Consider the following 26,853-nt stretch of genomic DNA (forward strand, 5'->3'; position numbering starts at 1 on the left):
TTTTTAAAATTTATTTATTTTAATGCTTTAATAAAAATACAAACAGTTTAAATAAGTTATATTGCTTATATATTTTACAAAGGCTGCTCTAGAATAATGCCTCCTATTTTATTCACCCACAATATCAGAGGCAGATGTTGGTGGCATGGCAATAGCGGTTGAACCTTCCCACCAGTTTTCTATTACATTTATTGCTGTGTAACAGGTGGCAGCAAAGGAGCAGTCTGCTAAATACTTCCATGCAGAAAAAGCTGCAATCATTGACATTCATTGACCCTTGCTGAAAGTTTCCAGAGGCCAAACAGTGGATGTGAACATAGTGAGGTGGTGGGTGGTATATTTCAGCAATGATAACAGTGACTGTGGGTGACCTCCATTGTGACCTCCACTGTTGCAGGTTTTGACAAGCATGGCATGCAGGCTCTTGTTCATCGCTGGCAAAAATGCATAGCTCATGATGGTGACTATATTGAAAAATAGTGTTCTGTAGGTGAGAATTTGCTCTATCAAACAGAGTTTCCATGCTCATTGCATTTGTTGTAGTTTCCATAAAAATAAATAGGAGGCATTACTTTTGGTGTGACCTATGCTTATGCGGCCCAGAATAATTCCTCTTTACTCAGTGTGGCCCATGCAAGCCAAAAGGTTGGACACCTATGCAGTACAGTATAGAGATGATAGTAAAGAGTGTCCATTACATATCAAGTAATTGAATGTTTGAACTAGAGGACACTCAATGAAACTGTCGCTAGAAAATCTTGAATTGAGGTATTGTCTTATACAGTAAAGCACCTCTGCTATTCAGTGCCTCAAGATTTTGAAGGAACAAGAAATGCTAGCAGGAAAAAAAGAAAAAAAAGATTAGAAAACTTATGGACAATGGATCCATGAGTTGATAGTAAGAGCCAGAGAGAAGCTGATCATTTAGCACTTGTAATTCCCAGGACTTACACTCTAAGTGAAATTTTCTAGTTCTGCTGACAAGGACAGAGTACTTCAATACGTGGTTGACTGATCTGATTCAGTAGGGCACTTCTTATATTCTGGGTAAATTATATTCATTAGTATGATGAGAAAAATATTAGATTTTTTACATTTTACCATGTACCACTCAAGGGCTATTAAATGGGAAACTTAGCGTGGACTGCTGTGGTGTAGTAAAGGCAGTGGCAAAAGGTAACTTTTTCAGTAATGCTCAAGAGAGTTTGTTCTGTATTATGAAGCTGCTTTTTGTTTCATGCTTGCTGATATGGCCTTGCTGGCATAAATCTGTTCACATTTTCTATGAGTTTTTCCATCATAACAGTTCTTCCATTTGAAATTTTTTATTTTATTAATATTGCACTGGATTAAGAATTTGTAATAAATCTCTCACAGTGTACATCCTTCTTAACTGTATTCAATGGTTAAGAGAATAGATTGATTCTTATAGCAGTTTCTCTCTGTTTGAAAGTAAATGTGCAGTGCTGCTAATAAAGGGATGCATTTAACATTTGAGTGCCATATAAAAGTTTCTGCATTGCAAATGATCCATTCAATTCCATTACACTTAATGAAAGGCATATCTTATAATGAGGCACTAGAGGAACCTCCCAGATTTAATTATTGTGTCTGTCTGTTCTTTCTCATTTTCCTACCCCCACAAGCTTTTAAAACCCTCTTTTGCAATGTACTTCCTTCTAAGTTAAGAAAAGACATTTGTCATTTTAGTAATTATTCTTTCATATTTTCCCATGTTAATTAGGAGCATATTTTGAACAGCAGTTAAAGTCAGTACAGACATTTGCAGAACTTGCGGTGGGTCTCATTTATGGTTTGGAAGGGATGTAGGTGCCTAATACTAGGACAATTAAACCATCAGTATTCTTAGTGCTGGATAACCCTTGCACCTGAAGTTTTATTAATGGAGATTCTGTACGCAGTGTCTGTGGGCTTCCAGTTTTAATTAGTTGTTCCAGTTAAAGATGACTATAAGCAATCTGATAGCATAGCTTATAAACATAAGTAAATTCAGGGTAGGTGTATGCAATTAGGAAAGGTCTTGTGAGCTTAACAGTGAGAGGCTACCTTCAATCTTTTTTATCTTGAAAATCTGGGGAAGGTAATGAGATAAGGCAGGAAATTACCAAGTTATTTAGAAAACCTTGATGAAAGACATGAAAACCATGTGAGTTTAACATCTTAGATGATAGTGTACTTTTACTTTTTGTTTGTTTGTTACAATTATACACTCTGGTGAGTGTACACAACTAAAGGTAGTGTTTCTGGTGCACCCAGACAGAGTGTTTTGTTTTAGAATGAAATCGATCTCTGAGAAGAAAGGTCTCCTGTTTCAAATTCCAAAATGTTGCAAGATGTGTACACCAGTGGTAAGTGCCCTTAAAGCAGAGGAGGTTGACAGATTCAGTTTGTGTGCTGGCTGTGGGGGGCTTGCTCTGATGAGCCCGTGCTATTTTACTATAAAGAAGGAGATCTATTCTTGGATGTCTCTTGAAAGTTAAAAAGTATGAACATATGCTTCTTTGCACCAATTGTTGATGATAAGACTTTTAAATTTTAAAAGACTTCTGTATACGGGGCACATAAGATAATCATGTCAAAATTGTTGAATTCATAATACCCATATTCAGTTTCCAGTTTGAGTGCTATCTTGGAGACACTTCAGTCTAGTTTATTTACTCGATTACTGAAATTGCAGCTGTTTTGGGAACTGTTAGAGCTTGTTTACAATATGCCCTGCTATTCCTTTTTTTCCTGGCTCTGTCCTGCCTTTCTTGTCTTAGCAGACATCTTCTTTCTTTGTCAGTTAAATTTTGAGCTTGAAATTCCCTCTGTCTGTGTGGACAATATCTTTCCTCTGGTGAGATCCCTCATTTGTGTTGGAGAGTATGCTCTGGGCAAACTTGCTTAGGGGAGTGGCTCATGTGTTCTTCCAGTCCCTATCTGGGAGAGTCACTGACTGACAGCTCTTCCCAGCCTCCTGCTCCTTGGTTACTGTGTTCCCATTAGTTGTTTCTTGTAGTCCTCGCATCCTTGGGAAAAAGAGTTTAAAAAAAGAGAAACTTCAGGACTTTGTCTTGGGCAATATCTTTTGGTTATTCTTGCTTTTGCTGGTGCATTTTGCTCACGGTAATGTGGGAATCTCCTTTAAGTGGAGGCTGACAGACCTGCGGAAGGCAATAGTGCTACCATAGGAACTTGTCAGTAGTCTTCTGTTCTAGAACAACCCAGTAAAGATTGTTCTTCCCACCGATTTCTCTGTCAATTTCAGCAATAGCAGAAAAAAAAACACCTTTGTAGATGCAGTTGTTCATTTTAAGTGGAAAAATGAATGTAAAGAAAGAACAAGGATTTATTCTACTGCAATTTTTAAGAACATTGATTTCAATGATTAAATTTGGATTTAGCTTGGAAAGTTTGCAGGATATACTGCTTTTCCATGAGGGCTACAATTTAAACTTATCGTAAGAGTTCAATCTTTAAGCTTGCTTTACTTACTGCCCACATGATAAGCCAGAGATCAGTAATTTAATTCTCTAATCTGAAGATTTTGACTTTTAAACTTTAGGGTGCAGTGTTTCCATATTAGAATACTTCGTGTTAACAATGGCTTCTTCTCAAGGCTGGTGAATGTGGCTTGAACCATAAGTAAAGAGACTTATTTTAGGATAATGGTGACATTATCTCTTGCCAATTAAACAGTCTTAGAATCTTGTCTCTCATAGTTTTCAAAGAGGTATATGGAGAGCTGGAGACAGACTTTGCACCTCATAGGAGATGGCAAAAGATAAGGAGAATTCATTATTTGTGTCTTGTATGCAGAAACTCAACTGGAATTTCAATGTACGCGCTATACTGACCATTCCTTCCTTGAAAAGTTTCAGTTTTCATAAGATGAATTTAGGGCTATGTGAGAGCTTGCATGCTACCCTTAGAGTTCACTGCCCAGCATGTGGCAAATCGATGACATCACACACGGACTGTACTGCACTTAATACCACTTATACCACCTTCAGCACAGTGATTTAAGGTTGTGATGACTTTCAGGATGCTGAGTTGGAAAAGCTTTTTGCATGTTCCTCATTTTCCTTGCAGGTGGGTCTGTGAAACAACAACTTTCTTTTAATGTTCATCATAATTTGTGATTGTCCAGTGTTACCTGTAAAGTTAAGAAAGCTATAAGGTGTTTGTTTTCTTTTTCCAGTTACAGGGAAAGTGAAGTAAACCAAATACCTAATTTACCCATCTCCATTGTTTAGCAAGGGACAAAAATCTTACTTGTTTTTCTGTGTGATCATAAGGAAAACAATAACTTATTTCCTTTTTGAGAAGTGAGAATATTTAGCATAGGTATATCTGATGAGCTCTTCAGCTACTATTTAGAAGTTTTGCTAATTAAAATTGCTCCTCAGTCAATATAGGCCGTTGTCTCCACTGGGTTACTTGAAACCAATTTCTACCAAGTAAAGATTCTCCAGAAATGTTTGCCGGTAATTTGCAGGAGCTAATTAACTAATGTTATTTTTAGCAAACATTTTATTAAGATGTTTCCTTTCCCAGATTAAGTAATAAAGAATTTATTTTCCTCATGTTTCACAGTGGAAATCCTATGATATCAAAATAGATTCTAAATTTAGCTTTTTGTTGATGCTTGTTGCATAGCATATAGAAAATAATATTCTGAATTTGTGTTAATTGGACTGCTGTCTAATTAAACTTTTTTTTTTTTCATTCTCTCCTTCCTAGTTTCATGCAATGGATACATTGCATAAACATAACTATGATTTGAGCAGTGCCATCAGTGTTCTAGTGCCACTTGGAGGACCTGTCTTGTGTAGAGATGAAATGGAAGAATGGTCAGCATCAGAAGCTAGTTTGTTTGAAGAGGCATTGGAAAAATATGGAAAGGACTTCAACGACATTCGACAAGACTTTGTAAGTACTGAAGTAGATTACTTCTTTATTCCCGTGACACGGGTGAGCATAACTACTTTCTGTAGGTTTTAAAGATTAACTGGAGGAGAAATTTGTGCAGCTAATATATGTAATTAATGTTTATGTTTTATCTAGATGATAGTAAATATTCTTTCTTGTTTGGAATTCTTCAGAAGGATGTTGGCAGAAAATAATCCCCTGGCCAGATAGGGCATCTCGTATGGAAGTGTGTTTTGTTCAAGAATTTTACCAGGATTTTACAGAGACCTGTAAAAGCTCTGGAAGATTGTCAGAATTTCTTCACAGTTTTGAGTGGAATTTATTAGCTATACACTTTACTCTTCTGGGTGTTTTTGGAAACTCTGAGGTTCCTTTCTATGGTTAGCAGAGAAAAAGAAGTATTCAGATAGCTTTCAAGTCCACTACAGTGAGTAACTTTGACATACCAGATATTCTGGCATTTATAAAGTTTTCCAATACCTTCTAAATAGAGATTTTTTTTTTTTAATATAATTAAGCATCAGACTACAGGACAACAAAGCTTTAGTTTGCAGCAGTCTACTGCAGAGTAATGAAATAAAATGAATTCTGGCACTGATTGCTGAAATTGTTAGTAATTTGTTTACAGTTTTTTCTTGCATGTTTCTTGAAGAATCTCCTTTTTAAGAAAAAGTATTTCCTTCGTTGTACTATATCATTCAAATTGGGTTTTGTGAAAAGGGTTAGGGTAGAGGCCAAAAAAAATTGTAAAGGTTGGATTTAAGATTGAAGCTGAATGAAACATTTTCATGGCAATTTCAGCCTGAGAATTCAAATTTTATTTTTCTTTGGAGGTGTTACTAATCAATTTAGGAAAGGAAAAGTAGTACTGTATAGTACAATGTAGAAGTCCATTTAAGTTAGTGTGTGGAACACTGGGAGGAGGCTGAACACTAAGCTCTGCTGGAATGAAACAGATAATTGAATAAAAGTGGGAAGGGAAGGCCATTGTTTTTCTGGAGAGCTGACATTTTAACAGGTGTATTATATGTGCGTGCTTAATTCCTTGATTTCTAAAGGAGAAAATTCACTGTTTGTCACATGAAGTTGAAAATTGCATTGTGGATCAAAGAGCTCTCAAATTTGAGAAAATATGAGTGAAAAGGAATATTATAGAATTCTAGAACCTAAATCAATGTAAACTACATTTGGTTGTTAATTATCATGCAGATAAATGGGTCCTAAGCTGTAATTATAGAGTAGCTGACTACTATGACTTCTAACTGAATGTCTTGTAATGCATAGTATTTACCTAAGGCATTTACTATGTATTTTATTTGCTGTTTATAAGTTGTGTCCTAAAGCAACTTGTGAGGAAGGAAATCTAAGCCTTTTCTCTGTTATTTATGGAAAAGAAACTTCTGTATAATTTTAATGTGTTATTACATGTAGTTAAATTCTGTTATCGATACTGTGCAAGAATATCTTGCAGAAATAGCTTTTTTTTTGTCTTAGTGTTCAAATATAACTTCTTAGTGAGATTTGAATCTATTTAAAATAGCTTAAAATCTACCTGATTTTTATCTCAGGTAGATATTTCCTGATACCCTCCCTATTTCATCAAATATTAGTTCCCAAAGCATGGGTGCTTTAATTTCCCTTGCCGTACTCCCAAAATGCAAGAGATCTAAGGATAGGGTTATGTAGCCTTAAGGGGGCGAATTAATGATTAGCCAGAGTAGAGCAGAAATGAATATGGGATAGTAATCAACTACAGTCCCTTAGTTAAAACAGGAATGGTATCTATCTTTAGTCACTTTTCTTTTAACCTTTGGAAAAATTGACATGCCATTTTTAAAGCGCTATTAGAAGATGTGTTTTACATATTACTTCATACAGTGTTGGTAACAGTGCACACAATCTTGAGATAAAATTTATGTAATTTGGAAGCTCTCCGCTGCATTAATCATGTAATCTTGTGAGATACCTTAATTTCTTCGAAGTGAAAGTTATATATTTTCACTTGCTTTGTAATATTCTGAAGTTGAAGAGTGTGTTTAAAACAAGCCTTTATTTTCAAGTAATCATCTAAAATAGACCATTAAGATTTAAGTTATGGATAATATGAAAAGACTGAATGCTGAGATAGCTGTACATTTCTAGTGCTCAGCAGTTAATTATTCATTAGAATACATTTATCGATTATCATACCTTGTAAGTTAATCTTACACGTGTGGGAAAAGCCTAGACAAAGAAGTTAATACACTGCTAGTCTGTGTGCTAACTTGTTTCAGCACGCATTTTATATCTAATCCTATGCTGTCTGAGAACTTGAACCTAAGCAGCTTAGTCAGCACCATGGTGCTACTTTGCAAGCAAGACTGTCCTGGAGCTGGTAGCAACATTGTGAAGAAGAGAGTTATGCCATACCGCTTTGAGTCATTACGTGCCAGAGGAGGTGTCTTCTGAATCAGCCCAGGTTTACAAGGCAAGATGCAGTGGCAGCCCTTATATTATAATTCTTTAAAGGGCAGACTCGTTTACTTTCCAGCAATTAGTCAATGTCACCAGCACTGTTTGACATTAAAGTTGCAGCTCAAACTTTATACTATAAACATTAAATATTAGGAAGCAAAATAATTATTATAAATTAAATGATATAAAAGAGTTTACCTTTTTTAATAGACCAGAGCGGCTCATTTGTAATCAAATTACAATCTAGTCTTTGAATAATCATTTTCGTCTGCTATTGACTCATGAACTGTTGAAGGAGCTAATTTGTTGAGGTTCTGCTGACTTTAAGGAGCTATGTGTATCCTAATCAACCTAAAATTTTTAACTTAATTAGAATTACTTAATTTTCTTGAGTTACTTGAATCGTTTCACATCCCACGATTGTAAAATGGGAAAAGAGTGAATATTTTGTGTTCTCGAAACACATTTTCCTAAACAGCATTTTAATTCTTAGTCTTTCATGATCATATTTTTTCACAAATTTATGACATTCATATCTTAGAAAATACTGGAAATGCCTTGAAAATCTGACTCAAACTATTTATATAAAATAGGAATGAGATTCCAGTATCAGAAAATCATGGAAATATGCTTTAAAGTTAACACATTCATTTTAAAATAACTTAGTCCTATGTTTTTCATGCTGGTCTGATTTGAGTGGTCCATTTTTGCCTCAAAGAAAACTCAGGAATCAAAAATTATCTCTTCCTGGTTTTGTACTGCTAAAAACTTATTGTTATTTTTGTCCTGCAAAAATGTTGGTAAGGTTATCATTTGTATGTCTTTCAATTTTTTTTTTATTATAATTTCATAATGGCAGTATGTTATTCTGTATCTGCTTATGGTTTCTGTGGCAGCTAAGAGCGACCTAAGGAAGATTCTTGTGTCTCTGTATACAGTGTGTTATCATTTTGGTGTGCAAGTAAACAGAATAAAGGCAATTCGTACTCAGTGTGTCAAACAGGTTTTCTGGGATGTGTGACTCAGTGTAAAAAGGATTATGGTTATCCAATTCAACCACCTTAATTATCTTCCATTAATTGCAGTTGCCTATTGAGTGAACAAACATACTCATGTCACATTCATAGATGTAGCAGATGGAAGTTTAGAGAAATGGTAAACATATTCTGTGGCATGAATGTATTAGTAGCATAAATGTTGAGGAAAGAAAATAGATATTGAGAAGTTAAAATGGACTAGTTGACAACAACAGATAGTTAGGGTTTCACCTAGGTGTCATGGAGTACATGGACATGCTGAGAAGCAGCTCATCTGTCAGCTCACACCGAAGGTGTGTGTGCTACTCACCAGCCCTTTCTTGGGCAGATTTCTCTTAAGGCATCGTTTACCTGAGAAAGTAAATGAATTTCAGTAAACAGAATTGTGTTACTGTTTCTTTGCAGCATCAATTTATGTATTTGCTGCACTGCTACTTGTTAGTTAAATGCAAATTGATAACCTTGCTGTCGTTTGGACCAAAGATTTATACAGTGTGGTATACTGTCTGAAAAAGAAGACACAACTAAATCTGAACCCAAATCCCAGCACCTGAAAGTAGAAATGGGAGTCAAATTCACTTCGTCCGAGTGTCTGAAAGCAAGCAGAGTGAAAAACTGGCTGTAAGCTCCTGTATGCTGGCAGAGGCAGTTTGATACGGTTTTTCTTCTGCTGCTTTCAGGAACTCATTAAAGGTTCAGGAACTTATTCTTTTGTCTTAGGACATGGAGAAAGCCCCCACTTACTCGAATGAGTAAGATTGTAAAGATAAGCTTTCACAGCATGATTATTATTAGCATTCATGCATGCCTCCAGTAAATACTGTGCACAAAATTCTAATGTCTTTCCAGGTTATAAGTAAAAATTGCATTAAATATGTATGGGTCTTACAAATTTAAGTAATAGAGAATTGATGGAATTTGAATTAGTCTTTCTGTGAAATAGATAATTGGGTATTAATTAGAAATAGCTGCTCTCTGCTTAATTTTTTTCCATAAAACTAGTTTATGAATCTGTGATTTTAGGCTCATAGATTTTCACTTTACTGATAAATTTGTGCACCCAAAATTGTTAAGAATGTCATAATAATAATATTTAACTACTCTGATCTTGCTCAGAAATTTTTGTGAAGTACTCTGTGTCAGTTTTGCTCTTATTGCAATTTGTCCCTTGCACCCTTTTGTTTGGTGCTTAATGGTTGAGTACATAGAGGTTGATGCAGAACCAGCAGTATTATAAGAGCAGCTGAGCTGTTATGAGTCTTGAAAAACCTGTGAGTTAAGTACTACAGCCAGTGTATTTTTTTCTTATTTAGAGTAAAACTATTATGAGACACAGTCATGTCAAGGTGATTTATTTTAGTTCTGATATCATCTTAATTTGATGCACTTCCTAACAGATTTAACTTTGTGTTTCCTGATGCACCTGCTTTTTGTTTTGATCATTTAGTTTAACTGTCTGGCTTACATATCCAAATCCATCTGTCATTTATTTCATTTAATATCGATGCAATTCTGCATCTTTGTTAATTATAAAGAAAGATTGTTAGTACATGCATTTATATGCATATGGATTTTTAAGATAGGTATTTAATGCATATGCACTTTAAAATTTCTGCATAAGCTATACGTGATTTTAACATGTATTGAATAAAATGTGAGCACTGCAATTTCTTGGTACTACTTCAGTTTGTAACATGTTTTTCAGCTCCCTTGGAAGTCGCTGACTAGTATCATTGAATATTACTACATGTGGAAAACTACTGACAGATATGTGCAGCAGGTAATTTAATGGTTATTTCAGCATGAATAATTCTGACACATCCTTTAAAAAAATAAAATAAAAAAATCTCAGCTTGCTAAAGAATAAAAAATCGTTTGTGTTCTTAAAAAGACACGTGGCAGGAGGCGTATGGTAATATTTTAGGATGCAGAATACTGGTTTTGTGCTGTTCACACGATGTATTGCCAAAATCCTAGAATGCCTACTGTACACTACATAGCTGTGAAGTGCTTTTTAAGCCATGTGGATTGTATGCTCATTTGTAGCAGTATTGATTTCTGCATCTTGCTATGGTGTGGAGGAAAGAAATGGGCTAAGGAGCAAATGCTGTAGGCTATAAAACTGTGTAAGGAATCAAAGGATAAGGAAACAGAGATTGTATTGAATGTGATTCTTAATGTTTTGAAAATTCTGTTGATACTTCATGCTAAATTATTACTTTGGCATGACCAAGATAGAAAAACAAAGTTGAGAACATTCTGCACAATGAATATGTTCATCCTTCTGAATGAATGTTTGAGTCCTCCTGTAAGAGAAGAATGATGATATAATTTTGGATACCTATGCTGGGTTATTTGAGACAGATACAGGCAAGACTTTAGTGTTAGTACTTTTTACGTATTATACTATTTACCTATTTACTCCTTGATTTAGATATTCAAAATATTTTAAAATACTTCACTGTAATTCACAACTTAACATTTTAGTTTGTAGCTCATTCACTTGTATAATTTGTAGAAACATGAAGTACAGAATGTTGAAAATAAATTTTATGCTCTAATGAATGATGACAGCTGTATTGTTAAATGGATATCTGGAGTTGTTCCAGATTTTTTTGTTGCCGTATGTCAGAGGATGACTACTGCAGCTTGCTCTGTGGTTTTGGTTGTTTTTTCTTTTTCTATGTGTGTTTTGGGTTGGATTTTTGTTTCTTTGCTTGGTTTGGGGTATGAAAAGTGAGGAAAAAGGTGTTTGCTTGTTTCTGATTTTTTTTTTAGCCATATAATTGAATTTTGAATTATCTCTAGGATTTTTTAGATAATAGAAAAAGAAAATGGCTTGCTCTGTATTCAAGAATTTTTTTTTTGAATTTGTCCCCATTTATTTTTTGCATTATTCAAATTTTTTGTCTTAAAAAGGCGTTGCCAGCAGAGTTTTGCTTTGCTGTTGGTCAACTCCTGAGGAATGGTCATTGGAGGATCTTGAAGAATCAGATAAAAAAAAGTTTTTATTGAGACTCTAAGGTTTGGATTAAGGATAAATTGAACTGAAAACTTAGCTGATTTGAGATTGCTCAGAGCTGATCATGTTTCATGTGAAATTTTTCTGAAATATTTGTTCTGGTTTGGTTGGCAAAAGACTCTTGGGACTCCTTTTCTAAATTTTTGCTTAATTAAAATTGCTGCTACACCTGTAAAGATATGATACATTGAGCTTGCGTAATAAAGGTGTAACATCCTAATTCAGAACATGGCATGACACCACAGGATTTATTGCAAGATCTTTTCAAAGTCATGCATGATTATCAATAACAAAAACAGTGTAAACCAGCTATGTCATTTGTACGCTACCGAACATATCTGCAATCTTCCTGATCAGAGATCAGGACTTCATCCTGACGTTGTTTTGGTTGTTCTGGAATGGTAGAAATAATACAGTTCAGAGGAAAAAAAAAAAAAGTAATCTGTAGGATACTATGGGTTTTGTTTTTTGATTTATTTTTTTTTTCCCTATCAGAACAAGCTGTAATGATTAAATGCATTTCAGGGAGAAAATATGTTCAGTAAGAAAGTGGCAATTTTGGAGTCTTCTCTAAATACAGTCCTTGAGGAGTAGAATAGCTTTGAGGAATAGGAAAATGTTGATGTACATTCTTATGTATTATACATACATAAAATAAGGACTTTATACAGTTTAATATGAAAATTTGCCCTTTAATTGTTTATTTCTTTGCATGAATTGGCTGTGTTGTGTCAGTCATAATGAATGTTTCCTTGTCATAATAACCTCTAAATGTCACTCATACTTTCTAGCTAAAGATGGTGATTTAATGGTGATGGAGATACTGCTGTCACCTTTAGAGCATGTTCCTTTCAAGTAAAGGTGAAGGGAAATATTTATATTGAAGTCTTCTGTCTCTACTGAACCTGTCCAGCAAAACTAATCCTGGCCTTCAGTAATCATTCTTGGTACCTGCAACATTATATTGTGTCTGAGAAAAGCCAAATGACCCATTTCACTCATTGAAATGTTTTCACATTATTTTCCTCTTAAAGATCTGATTAATTATTCCAGTGTTTTGTTATCCTTATTACCCTTACAAACAAGTAGCTGTCATTCTAACACTTCCAGCTTTAACTTTCAGACTTTCCCTTCTCAAATTTATGTTACCTACGTGTGATTTCTCATGATTTTGGAATCTTTTCAGTTTTCCAGCATTTGCCCTCTGCATTTCAATAGGCAGAAAGTTCATCTCAAATTGCAACTATTTGTTGATGATTTTGTTTCTGCATCCTTTCTTCTTTCACAGTATATGAATTCATACTGACTGACCAACTTTAAAGCTGTGATATTTTCTGTTATTGTAGAGAACAATGTTAATCATCGTTTTAGTGCATGAAAATATAGTTTATATTGAAGTAACATTGTGAAATTATTTTGTAGAAGACAATATATGATTCATTTTAGTAAACACACAAGGAAAAGAGTTGTTAAAATTGTATTACTTACAACCACTAGCATTAAAAGTATGCTAAAAGTTAGTTATGCTGCTGTTCTTTCTTCTTGTAAAAACTGATTTATGCTGCAGACCATAGCATATTTATATTTTTGCTTTGGGCCTGCGGGAGGTTGATTGGTACTGGCGATAGACTGTAACTGCACCAGATGTGTCAGTGGAAGTTGCTTCCGTAGCTCCAATCACAAGGTGACATATGTGAAGGGGAATAAGGTTGTTGAAAGAAACCTATGTTGGAAGAAACTGAAGATTACTTTAATGTTGAATATGAATTAATTCATAGTGGCATGGACTGCTTAGAAGTCTCACTATAGTCACAGACTGCTCCCTGAAGATGCATTTTTTACAGAAGGGAGTTAGGGTCATGGATGGATTGTGAAATAGAAGAGCAGTTGTTTATATGTGGATGCTTGCTCAGGCTACTCAGCCAGAAGAAAGCTGATAAAACCTCTGACTTGCCTCATGATTCATGTAAAAGACTCTGAGAGCAGTCTTTTGATGGTATTTTTCTCAAGGTGAGAATTATATTTCTGGATTATAAACTTTGTAAAGATTGGATATCAAAAAATAGGAGATAAGCAGAGGAGAGTGACTGTTGTAGGAGAAATGGACTAATATCTGAACACCTGCAAAAGAAAGGGAGAATCTTGGGAGGCAGGTAGATAGTGTTGACATATTATTGGAGAATATCAGTCTTTTTTTTCTCTATAATAAAAAACCTTTTTTCAAAGTCATTTTTATTTTTTGAGTGAATAGGAATAATAGTGTTCTGAATACAGGAAGAACAGGAAGATAATATTTTTCCTTGATATTTTATTTAGAGACAAATATTTCAGATATCCAGTAGGGAGATGAACTCTATATGTCTTGTGCTATTACTGAGAAAACTGTTGTTCTTTGTATCATCTCAAGTTTCCCATTGCTCTCAGGCACCTGCAGAATGGTTACTACCTGTCATGGTGGAGATTAGAGATGCAAAAAGTGGCAAAACCCTTACTGAAATCAAGGGACTCCATATTTTACCCAAGAGATAGTGACATGTAACTCATGATTTTCAAACACACTGAAGTGTCTTCTGTTAACTTTCAGGGATTTTATGCCATTGCTGTGAGGTTGAAACATTTAAGAGAAAATTGTCTTTAGTATAAATACTTTCATAAGTGTCCTGGCAATATGTCATGGATAACCTTCATGTGTAGAACTTCATTCATATCATGCCAAGTAATACCAACTTAAATAAACTAGCAAAACCACTTGGAGTTAAAGTAATAATAATATCTTGATGCAGCATGCATTGAGTTTCTTGAAAGGAAGTTACAGCTTAGAAAAATCACAGATTATCTCTGTAGCAGTGTTCTTGACAGAATTTTAACGACATTAAATGAACACAGATGCTTGGTGGACTTTCCTGTTCTGCTTCCTTGTACTGTTTATAAAATATCAGCCTCAAGCTGATAAAGCACACAAGAAGTATTGAGTTACTTGATTGACTTATCGTGTGTAGTTTCACTCATTCATTTTCCATTTATTCTGTGATGAGGGTTAGCTACAATGTCAAACTTTTTTTTTTCTATTGGTAGATGTAATTTATATACACAGTAGTTGTTGTTTTTACAGAGTTGTCGTGTGCTGAGGATTGTGAGTTTTACCAGAAAGGACAGCATGCTGTAATTTCAAACTGATAGTAAAAATAGACAGCTCTATTTTTTTAATGACTTTCATCTTTTAGATTTCTACACTTTTCTTAGAGTCTTTTGTAGAACTGTGAGATGAAACGCAAATAATTTAAGGTTGGATTACGTGCAGTTTTATGAGTTTGTGTACTTGAAGATAATAAAGTATTTTCATGTGTTGATTTTTCATCTAGAAACGTTTGAAGGCAGCTGAAGCGGAAAGTAAATTGAAACAAGTATACATCCCTACCTAGTGAGTATAACAATAAAGTTCTTTTTTGAATTACTGATAGGTGAAAATGTAAAGTGTATCAACACACATGATATTTCCTTCATCATTGTCCTAATACTTTTAGCATGTATATGCAAGTAGTACATACACACGCTGAAGTGTAATTGGAAAAGGCTGTAAATTCTTTGTCCTTATTTCAGTCCATTGGGTTTGACCACCAACCTTTCTGTTCTGGAAAGGCGAGAACTTCTGCAAAAGTTGATCAAGTGTTACGCGAACTGCTCACATGCAAGAAAGGTCTTGTCATTTAAAAGCAATTTTTCTAGATAGTTGCTTCAGAATCTCTGTGGCTCAACATTTAATATTTGTGTAAATTCAGAATTTTAAAATAGAAGCTGTTGTTAATGTAGTTACGTAAAATCAGATACTCACTTTGGTTACAGTTTTATCTTGATATCATCTGTTCTTGAGTTAGAGACAAGATGTTCTGGCTATAAATTAAAGGTAGCACACAGCCCCAAATCTTTTGCCTTTGATCAGTTCTTATGAATGAATTCTGTTTTCCTCTGAGAGATTTGTATTTTAGTTCTTTAGATTTAAACTTGATTCTAGATTTGCTTTTGTTAATGTGTGGCTTATAGAACCAAGATATAATCTCTATTTCATATTTATAATTTCCTTAAGGTTATGATAAGAGAGGGGGTTATAGATGACGTTCTTTAAACGTTTTTGTGGATATATTGAGTTTGTGTGTGAATTTACCCATTAATACCAATGTATATACAAAAGAAGACTAGAATACCAGATTAAATACTTTTGAAAATTTATTGTTGCCTTTCTGATTACATGTAGAAATTGGATACAATAGATCTTAATTTGCATATTTCATACAGACTTTTTTTCTCTTAAATGGATTTAATACAAACAGCAACACTGTTAATTTCAGTCTTTTAATTTCATTTGTGAAAAAATATCGTGAGTTTTACAGTTCAAGTCATATTTGCAACGTGGATATTTCTTGACATCGTAGGCTAGGGGGTTATGCTGAAAAGTCTTGTACGAGTGTTACATAACTCTGTCAGGGAAGTTGTCAATTTAGGAAAATTGTTAAGGACTAGCTGTGTTGTTTGACATAACCTATTGTTGAAATACAGATACTTGCCTTCATTTTGTTTTACTACCATCTTTTGTCTTACCATCAAGACTCAAGTGTTAGAACAGGAATTCTTGAGACATTGATAACTGCAATCTGGGGCATATGTAGGTAAACATAGTTCTAATGCTCTATTTCAAGACAAATTTCTTGTATTTGGAATCTGAGTGGCATTGATTCTTAGAGCTGAATACCTTTTTGATCTTGTGAGAAGGTACCTTCAGTGAAAGCAAGTCTGTCCTCAATAACGAAAGAGTCCCTTTCAATTCCTGGTTGCTCTGGAAGGTAACTAAGCAAGAGATAGTCAGGTAAAAAGAGACTTGACTACCTCTTGATCTTCCTTGTGTCTTTATCTCAGTATACTTCTCTGCAGTACCTTGGGAAGATTCTTGATAAAGAGTATTTGTGAATTGGAAAGAGTCTCTCATTGGATATAATGAAGAAAGGAGAAGGGGAATACACCATAGAGAAGTGGTGAAGAATAAGTTCTTCAGTCCTCTTAGAATGAGTGGTTTAGGACACAACCCAGGCAGAACAACCTGATATATGGGTGATCTGTGCCACGGTTATAGGACTGCAGCATATTGCATTTAGAAGGAACTTACATGCTCTCATTTAGATACAGAGCAGGAAGATGTCCTCTATTCTGGACAGTCTTGTTGTATTACAGGCATTGTTACTACTTTCATGTGTTATGTATTTCACAGAAAGATCAACCTCGACTTGTAAAGCCTTGCAAAGGGGGACTGTGCTGTGTCAGACGTATTTCAGTGTTTGACACTGAGGCTTGCTTTGTCTTTAGCTTGCTAAGCAGGTTTGACCATTTTACAAAGATCTGCAAATTTGAGTAGCAGCTCTTTATGCATCAACTCTGTGTTGAAAATACCGGAAAAACATAAAAATTAGTCTGTAAAAATTAACAAAAGATGTTGTCACCAGACGGAATTCCGGAATTAAGTTGTTTTCATTTTTATTAGCAGGTTCGAAATTAATTTCTGAAAACTGATCAATTTATTTATTTTTTTTAGCAATAAACCAAATCCCAATCAAATATCCAGCAACAATGGGAAACCCACTACGGTCAATGGAGCAATGGGAGCCTCTTACCAGGCACAGGCCTCACTAATAGGGAGGGCTTGTGAAAGCTGCTATAGTAAGTCAAATTTTCATAAATTTTTGAATAATTGAGGAGTTTTGGCTATTCTTAATACACGTTAAACAAAATCTATATACTTTTATTTTCATACTATAAGTAAGAGATAATTTTTGATCAGCTGTGCGGCAGAAATAACTTCAGATTAGAACTGCCTTCAATAAGTTGATGTAATGTTAATACTCAAGTCCACTTCATTAATTTTTTTCTTCAGCAATTTAGTAAGTATGGAACAATCAAGTATTGTATAGTGTAATGGATGTGATGTTATTCCTTTACCTTCAGCCTTTTAAATCTATATTTACTTTTGCTTGTGCTTTAAATTTATTTTTAAGTTTTTTTATTGCGGATTATTTTTGTTTTGTTTTATTTTTGCTTTTCAGTTGTTGTTGCTGTGACAAGATTGAGTAGTTTCCGATTTTTTTTTTTTAATTCTCTAGTATTTTGTGCATTTGTGATTGTCCCTTCTTGAAATAGCAGCTTCTGATATAGATCATATAAGAGAAGATATAATAAAATTCTGAACTGGAAAAGACTCAAAAAGCCTGGCAAAAAAGAAGTTCTTTACTTATTGTGATGGCTCTCTGTGTCTTAAACAGCAATTACATGGAAAATATTATTTTAGTTTAAAAAGTCCCGGTTACATACATCTGCTGTTTTTCAAGTTATATTTTTAAAGAGTAGTTTTCTGGTGAAAGTTTGATTACAAAAATAAAAGACTAAATTAATGTTTCCAAATGAGACTGAACATGCACGAGATAAAGATAGGCACGCATCTTAAAAGCTAGTTGATGTGCTTACCCTTTTCTTAAGAGGATCTTGACTTATAAGTAATGGCTTCATGTAACTTTGAGATCACAGAGTAGAAACAGGGATCTTAAACAATTTCTTTAGGTAGCAAGCATCCTAATTAGTCAGTTTTCCACATTAAGTTGAGAAATCATGGAGAGTGAGAGTGGAGGGGTTTATTTGTTTGGGGTTGTTTTAGTTGATTGGGTTTTTTTTGTGTTTGAAGACCCCTGGAAGAAAATCTCTTTTTGCTGATAGAGAGTCCTGAGTTTGAAAATAAATGCAGAAAGACTTTTTGGAGTTGACTTTTGAGGTGCTTTTAAATAAGTTGCTATTTTTTCAGTATCAAATGGATTGAATATTTTTCTTGGTAGTGCTTTTAGGAAATGCCATGCATTACGGTATTTGGATATACTGTTTTGAATGTAGCATGCAATTTAGTTGTGGTGTTCTCTCATCCTTAGCTTCACAATCTCACCAGTGGTACTCTTGGGGTCCTCCTAATATGCAGTGTAGATTGTGTGCATCTTGTTGGATTTATTGGAAGAAATACGGTGGCCTGAAAATGCCCACACAGACAGATGAAGATAAACTCTCTTCCAGTCAACCTGCAGAGGTAGGATTGTGTAGATAAGCCTTCCTGAAGTGAAGTGCGATGCCTTCACAACACTATTGTGGTTTGAATAATTAATGGCATGCATTTTATATATGTGTTCAACCATGATGTTACAAAACTTCTCTTACTCTTTTTAATTCTTTCCTGTTTTTCGTATAGCTAAACATCGTGCTTGCCCAGACTTGTCTTTATTTGACCAAGTCTTGGAAAGGTGGACTAATGTCCACTTCATGCACTTTTGTTGGAGAAATGTCATCTTGTCAAGCAATTTGTATATTAACTATAAAACATTAATTTCATCTAGAATGGTATTAATGTATGTCAGTTCGCAGCAGAACTCTCCAGTGTGTTGCATAGCTTCATATATATAGCCCCAGTTTTTTGAATAGCACTTACACATATAAGTTTATTTACCTTGTGAATTTATTCAGCTTTTGGATTATTATTATTATTTTGTAACTAATTATGAGGAGAATATCTTTTGTTCATTTTCTTCGTTTGGTGGAAGAAGGCTGCTCGTTCTTTCAACTTGACGTGACAGGATCGAATAACACTAGATAATTATTTTGTTAAACATAATTATTTTTGGTACCACCTGTCACTAGTAGGGAACATTCAGATTGTGCAATTCAAGTTTGTGTTGTTATTTTTTGTTTTATTTCTGTAGGAATCCCATGTTAGAACTCATATGTCCCGGCAGGCCACACAAGGAACTCCAGTTCGTAACACTGGAAGTCCAAAGTCAGCTGTGAAAACACGCCAAGCTTTCTTTCTTCACACAACGTGCTGGACAAAACTTGCCCGTCAGGTCTGCAAAAATACCCTTCGGCTGCGGCAGGCAGCAAGACGTCCCTTTGTTCCTATTAACTGTGCTGCCATTAAGGCAGAATGTAAGATGTTTTTTTAATTCTTAGTTCTGTGTGCTGTGCTTCCCACCCATTTTTGTCTTTTAATTTTATTTTCTTTTTCAATAAACATCTCTTGTCTATATGCTTTTGCTTTTCATTTTTTCATTTGTCTAGCACATCACCAACACATTCCTAAAGTCTGGCTGCCTTGAACAGTTTTAGACTATTTCAAAAATAGAATGTTTTGGAAGGTGCTGGAAGGATCGGGGATGAGGTGGGGGCTGGGAAAGGTGGGCGGCATTTCAAGTGAATTAACAGGGACATAGCCATTGCCTAATTTGCTTACAAAAAATGTCATTTAAAAAAAATCTTGTGGAGGATCCATGTTGTGACAGAAATCATACTTCCAACTAAATAATGTGAAAGAAGTTTGCATTTATATTGTTGTTCATTCTTTTACTAAGTAGAAAGTATAGAAGTGTAGTTGATTTAATTTTTCTCAGTGAAATTGACCAAGGAGTAAGTAGTATCGCTGTGGATTTGTAAGAATTTAGATATGGTGTGTAATGCAACAATTTATCATGTGATCAAGTGGGTAATGATAGCCAAGTTTATCATTTCACCATAGTTGCATTGTTGTTTTTTTTTCATTTTATTTTAAAATTTAGTTTTAAATAAAATACAGTGTGATGCCTTTTGTTTTTGTAGTCAAAACAAAGAAATGATTGAGTAATAGTATGACAAATGGTTTTGGGTTGCTGTTGATAGCATCAGGAAGTCACGGTATGTTCATGTGTTTTGATTCTGTTCCACAGTCCTATGAAGTCACTCACTATTTCAGTAGGTTTTGTATCTGTACTAAGAGCGTAGTTTTACTGCTCACACTGCCTGGTTCTATTTTGGTCTTCATCAGTACAGTTCTCCAATGAGGCACTTGATATTCCAAAACAAGCCGTGCTGGCATGCTACCAAATGTAGTACAATTGAACAGACCTATTTAGAATATAAGACATTGGTTTTAAAACCATGTTCACTAGATTAGTGCTAAATGTTTTCCCAGGATGCCAATGATATCAGTGTTAATTATAAGAAATAATAAGAGGCTTAAAATCTGGTTTTGAGTATTTTTCCCTGATGTACTTTAACACCAACTGTTTCTCATATGCACACTCTTCACCTGCTTCTGCCGACTTCCAGAACTTGATGAATATTTCTGCTCATTGTCCTCATTTGCTTACTTGTCCTATTGTACAGCTTTGAAAGAAGAAAGAAAACAGCCAAGAACAACTTTCATATTTAAGGAAACTGTATGCCCATTGTGTCAATAAAATGGGCTATACTTTCATGGGACGATTATTTCCAAGGCTGGACTGTGCTTATATTTTCAATCCTTAATACAAAATAACCATTATTTTCTGAGAGGAAACGATTGTACCTTTTAACTTACTTAATTGGCACTGATTTTTACTAAATCATGGAGGAAAATTATTTTTAGAATTAGGTTCATAGAATAGAATCATAGAATTGCTCAGGATGGAAAAGACCTTAGAGATCATCGAGTCCAACCACAACCTAACCACACTACCCTAACTTACAACCCTCCGCTAAATCATGTCCCTGAGCACCACATCCAAACGGTTTTTAAACACATCCAGGGATGATGACTCAACCACCTCCCTGGGAAGCCTATTCCAGTGTTTAACAGTCCTTTCTGTAAAGTTTTTCTTAATATCCAGCCTAAACTTACCCTGGCACAACTTGAGGCCATTTCCCCTTGTCCTGTCACCAGTGAGAAGAGACCAACCCCACTCTTGTTGTAATCACCTTTCAGATATTGGAAGAGAGCAATAAGGTCTCCCCTCAGCCTCCTTTTCCCCATACTGAATATCCCCCAGTTTCTTCAATCTCTCCTCATAGGGCATATTCTCCAAGCCCTTCACAAGCCTTGTTGCCTTTCTTTGGACCTGCTGCAGCACCTCAATGTCCTTTCTGTACTGAGGTGCCCAAAACTTGAACACAGTACTTGAGGTGATGCCTCACCAATACCGAGTACAGGGGCAAACTTGTTCACTTGAACTTGAATCTTTTATCTATTTCTTCTTACTGCAGATGAACTTTTTGCTCAAGAAGTTGGAGGTAGGAGGTTTCATCCAAGCATTAATCATCGTAGTAGAACAAATGTTATAGTCACTTCTCAACTTTTAAAACAAAGGAGGTAAAAAGCTGCATGGAAGAGTCATTCTTGTATCAGACTAACAATGTCGTGACTGCTTCATCTTTGTTCCTTTAAGTGAACAAGTGCCACATCAGATTAACATCAGGAACAATTTTGTTTGTTTCTATAGCTTCTGTCTTTTATTATTCATTTTACATAAAGTAATTGGACCTTGCTATTTCATCTTTGTGAATACTGCTGCTTCCGGTTTAGATCTGACATAGATTGGAAGGAAAAAAAAATAAATTAGTTGTTGATGTTTAAGTACAGCATTCAAGTTAATTTATAGTACTGCTAACCAAATTATGTCTCATGAAATGTGGTTAATGTTTGTGTGTAAATGCACATATACACATTTTCTGTTATTTGCCATCTTTCTATAGAATTTTACAGTGTTCTTACCTGCTTATGAGTTTTGTCACATACATACTCCAGTAAAGCCCCTTAAGGAAACTGTTAAACAATTGACTGTTATAGTTTTGTTCATGTACTTACATTGGTGACCTGTGTTCAGTGCACTATGTAGATTTTAATGTTATATCTAAATAGACATTTTTTCCCCTGAATGCCTTCAATCTTTAAATGATAGCTTGATATTAATCGTCTTAAATGAGGTACTTAATTAGCAGTAATTATTTCATATGTTGAACACCACTGAGCAGTTACAATATTGAATGAATGGTTGTGTTGTTGTTGCAGTACTTACAGTCATGCTTAGAAGATAACCTAGCCAAAATAGGTTACAATATAGCATGAGATGGTTAGAATTTTTTTCCATATTGGTACACTGACACTTGAATCTAATTTTTTTTTAAGACTCTTTAAGCATTACATAATTCTGTGCGTGTAGAACAAGTGCTGGGAGCCGTAACTGCATCTCACAGCTACATTGTAGTAGGCACCATGCCAACATTATTACTCTCTCAAAAATCTTAAAATCAAAATAAAGGAGGAAGGCAGGGACTCTAACCCCAGCAGCGTATCAAGTTTTATACTTTCTTAGTCTTAGGCAAATTGTTCAAGTGCTGGGTTGTTGATGAAATTAATTATCTGTAATGAGAAAGGAGAAATGAACAAGTTAGTGATAAAGTGGATTTCTAGCTTTCATTTTCTAGTTTTTACTAGATTTCTCATGAAGTAAATTGTTTTTTGCATTCTGCTTGAATTTATCTGCTGACACTGCTTTTGTCTTGGAGGAGCATGGAAGCTTTTATAGTGCTAAAACAAACAAACAAATGAAAACCCCACAGATTTCAGAGCATTTATTTGATTCCTGTAATTCTACCCACATCATCTCCCTCAGCCCATTACATCTGCTAGCAGAGAATGAGGCCCTATTCTGTGTTCTTCATTCCTTTGTTTAGCTTAAAGAATCAGATTTTTCTCATTAGTGAATCGTGTAGCATGACCCCAGATCTGATGCCAGCAGGAGGTAATGGAGAAGATACGCTCACATCTCAGTTTAATCTACGTATGGTCACCAGAAGGTTGAGAGATCATGGCATCTCTTCCTAGGAGTTCAATCCATCATGGAAATTGCAAACTTTGTTCTGACTAGAGATAATAGACTATAAACTTGTCTGGTGGATTTTTAGGAATAATTAGAATTGGTGAACTGTTTCAGTAAGGAAACTTTCATGCTCTGAATCAGGCAAAATATTCAACCTTTTTGTTAGTTTACAAGTTTTTAGAAAGTTGAGCAAAATAATTCTGTCAATGGATTTTATTAAAAGAAACTGTGGTAGGTTTTCTTCTCCGCAGTCAGAGATCAGCTGGAGATAGATCCAATCTTACAAGTTGTTGATGCCTGACAGTGAACCATGTATGTGTGAACTTCACTGCTTCAATGTAAATTTTAATTTCACTGGTTGTTTTTTGTTTGCTTATTCCTCCTCACTTACAGTTTTATTGGTACAATTATCTGTAATAATCACAGTAGTTTATATTTGGGTAGTTACACTGTCTATGCAGCTGACAAAATGTTATCAGTGAACAGTCGATGATCAAAATATACGCCTTTAAGTCTGCAGATTTAATAACAGACATTTGGTACGTGATGCTGTGTCTTACAATACTGTTTGTTAAAGACAAGTGAAAATTAAGTAGTGTATGCAAAGGTCTTGTTACTGACTTGTCTTTCTCAGCATACAGTCTTTGTACTGGCAAAACACTATCCAATCTTCTTAAGTGAATAACATTTACCAACGTTTACCAGTCAGAAATCATTTCTTCTTGATTTTCATAGCTGCAGAAGATCTTTGGCTGTACAAAGGATAAAAATTTTTGCTCTACTATAATCTTTGAGTTCTTTTAGCCAGCAAAATAATCAAAAGAATGTGAGACTTTTTTCCAACGTTACTAAGAGGAGAAAAATTCAGTAAATCAGTAAACTATCTTCAGTAAATTTGTTGGATATTTGTTAGAGTTTTGGCAGAAATGGAATGGCAGAAATAACTCACAAGTGAGAATCTCTAAGCTTAAGAGGTCTATAAATCTAGTAAGTACAAAAAAATTTTAACCACTTTCAAATTTAAAAGGGCAAGCTCCATTCGCTATCATCATCTCCTTAGAATGCCTGATTTCCTTGGTATTCACAACAGTCATCCCTTTTCAAGGCTGAGAAATTAATCTGTTTAAAACCTCATAGAGAATCCATTTCACACTGTGGTTTGTAATGTTGTTCCCTGTAGCTTTTCTAATTGTACTGTATCTTTTTAAGGGTTGTGGTGTCCCACAGTTTCCCATAATTTTAGAGAGTGTTGTATGTTTTCTCTTTTGCTCACTATTTTGCTCCTGGTTTCAACTGGGACAGAGCTGATTTTTCCCTTCATAATGTCTGGTGTGATGTTATGTTTGGTTTTAGAAGAAAAACAATGCTGATAACATAATGATATTTTAGTCATTGCTGAGCAGCTCTACACAGAGCCAGGGACGTTTCAGTTTCTCAGCTTCTTGTACTGCCCTGCCAGCAAGGGGACCAGGGGGCACAAGGAGCTGGGAAGGGGCAGAACCAGGACAGCTGACCTGAACTGACCAAGGAGATATTCCATACCATATAGCATCACGTGGAAAAAACTTGAGAAATGATGGGGAGTTAGCTGGGGGGCAGCTGCTGCTTAGGGTCTGGCTGGGCTTCAGTCAGCAAGTGATGAGCAATTGCTTGTGCATCACTTTTTTTGTGTGCATGTGTTTGTGTGTATCTGTGTGTGTTTGTGTGTATATATATATATATATATATATAAATTACTATTATGTTTTTTCCTCTTTCTTTTCTGTTTTAGCAAATAGTTTTTTATCTCAACCCGTAAGTTCTTCTTTGGTTTTTGTGTTTGTGTTGTTTTCTGTGTGTGCCCTTCTTTCAGTTCTTTCCCCCATCCCACTGGGGTTGGGGGAGGTGAGCGAGCAACCTTGTGGTGCTGAGCTGCCTGCTTGGTTAACTCAAAACACTCACTCTTCTTCTCATAGTAATTTCTAATACTGTAATAATTTCACCATCGTTTCACCAAGCAACTACTTTCAAGTATTGCCTGGCTATTTATAGAAAGTGTTTGCACCAACACTGAGAATACTATTCTGCATGCTGGTCATTCAGAACCCATTGTTTTATCTGTATATTACAGTCATTCTATTCTGTAAGAATTACTTTACGTTCAGTGCTTGATCTTATTGATATCCGTGGCAATCGGTTTTGATTATGCTCAGTCATTTATTTTTTTGTTTACTTTAACTCCATAATCACATTTTTTCCTACCAATTCTACCAATTTAAATGTTGAACAGTACACATCCTTTTGCATAGACAATTACTTTTAATCAGGCTCTAATCCCTGACAAAAATTTCTCTTTTACATCATAGCCACTGAAAAATAACAGTCTTCTGTGACACATTTTGTCAAAAGCTGTTTGAAATTCCAAGTTGGATGCCGGATCAGATGTGTGTGAGTGTATCAAGATCCTTCAGAGGATCCTTGCAGACCCCTGATATTTGCAGTCGCTGTTTTACAGAATGTGTGTAGGAAGGGGCCTATGAATGTCTGATCCAACCACCTGCATGAATCTGAGAGCCTTCCTTGGCCTTCCTATCTAAAGGCTGGCCAGACCCAGTTCCCTCAGCCTCTCTTTATGTCTTATACTGGTGGCCCACCAGCCTGGTGACTTTCCAGTAGCTGTATCTGCTCCAGTATATCCATCTCTCTTTTGCAGTGGTGATTCCAGAACTCGACAGTGGTTTCACAACAGCCACGAGGGAAGGTGTTAGCTCCCTTTCCCTGCTGGTTGCACCCATGCTAGTAAGGCCCAGCATGCAGTTGTCCTTGTTGCGAGGGCGCACTGCTGAATAATGTGAACACAACAAAAGTTGTTTTCCATTTTCAAGGTCGTTGTTGGCTCTTGGTGTTTGCCTCTATTAATAGCTTAGCCCTTTTTTCCAATCCACAAAACTACTTACTAAAGAATGTTATCACATTCCCCATGTTTTCATTCTCTTGAATTGAAAGAAGTTTAAGTAATAACTGAACACCAATACTGTACATGCTCAGCAGTTTCTGGTTGGATGAATCTCACTTGGTCCTGGAAACTTGTTTTTATTCATTAATTTGTTTTGAAATATTTCCTTTGGATACTTTTATATGAAATAGTTCTCATACTTTTCTCATGAAAGTGTTTTCTCTTAAGTTTCTTAGCAGTGAACACCAATACATAGGATTAGTTTGTTTTTTTTTTTCTGACAAGTCTTTAAGTGCCTTGTGTATTTGCATCACACTTGATCTTGTCATATTGATACAGATACTAGAGCACTTGTTGTTTTTGGTATGTCTGAAAAATATACACCATCAGATACAAATCTCCTTTTTAAAGAATTGTTCTTTTTTTTTTTTTTTTGCAATGCCTTTTTTTATTTCTCATTGCTTCCATTCCCTCTGGCGTCTACAAGGATAGTCATGTTTGATGTTAAGACTTCTTTGTTGTTGTTTTTCACAAGTAGTACATAAAGATCATGAACTTTATTACCCTCATCATGGAAGTACCATACTGTGGGTTAAAGTCTGCCATCATTAAGCATGTTTCATTGACAGCAGTGCTTTGGAATATCCACCAGGCACCTTTGGTGAAAATGTTTTGTCTCAAGAGTGGAATTTGCGCTCCTTCTACAGTCTATATTCTCAGCATATTAGCATCTCACTATGATTCAATGTCTTTTTTTTTTTTTTTTACAGTGAAAACATGTAGGTG

General features: G+C 35.1%; 1 protein-coding gene across 1 annotated transcript in view; it reads left to right on the forward strand.

Moving 5' to 3' along the window:
* The window catches only part of MTA3 (metastasis associated 1 family member 3), a 120,401-nt gene that overhangs the window by 54,719 nt on the left and 38,829 nt on the right, over window positions 1–26,853 (forward strand). Inside the window, exons 9-14 of the mRNA XM_019612705.2 lie at window positions 4,747–4,935; window positions 10,132–10,206; window positions 14,811–14,869; window positions 17,030–17,154; window positions 18,408–18,559; window positions 19,227–19,449. Coding sequence (XP_019468250.1) covers window positions 4,747–4,935; window positions 10,132–10,206; window positions 14,811–14,869; window positions 17,030–17,154; window positions 18,408–18,559; window positions 19,227–19,449 — 823 coding nt within the window. The remainder of the gene's footprint in view (window positions 1–4,746; window positions 4,936–10,131; window positions 10,207–14,810; window positions 14,870–17,029; window positions 17,155–18,407; window positions 18,560–19,226; window positions 19,450–26,853) is intronic.

Source organism: Meleagris gallopavo, chromosome 2 (assembly GCF_000146605.3).
Source record: "Meleagris gallopavo isolate NT-WF06-2002-E0010 breed Aviagen turkey brand Nicholas breeding stock chromosome 2, Turkey_5.1, whole genome shotgun sequence".
Lineage (NCBI taxonomy): Eukaryota > Metazoa > Chordata > Aves > Galliformes > Phasianidae > Meleagris > Meleagris gallopavo.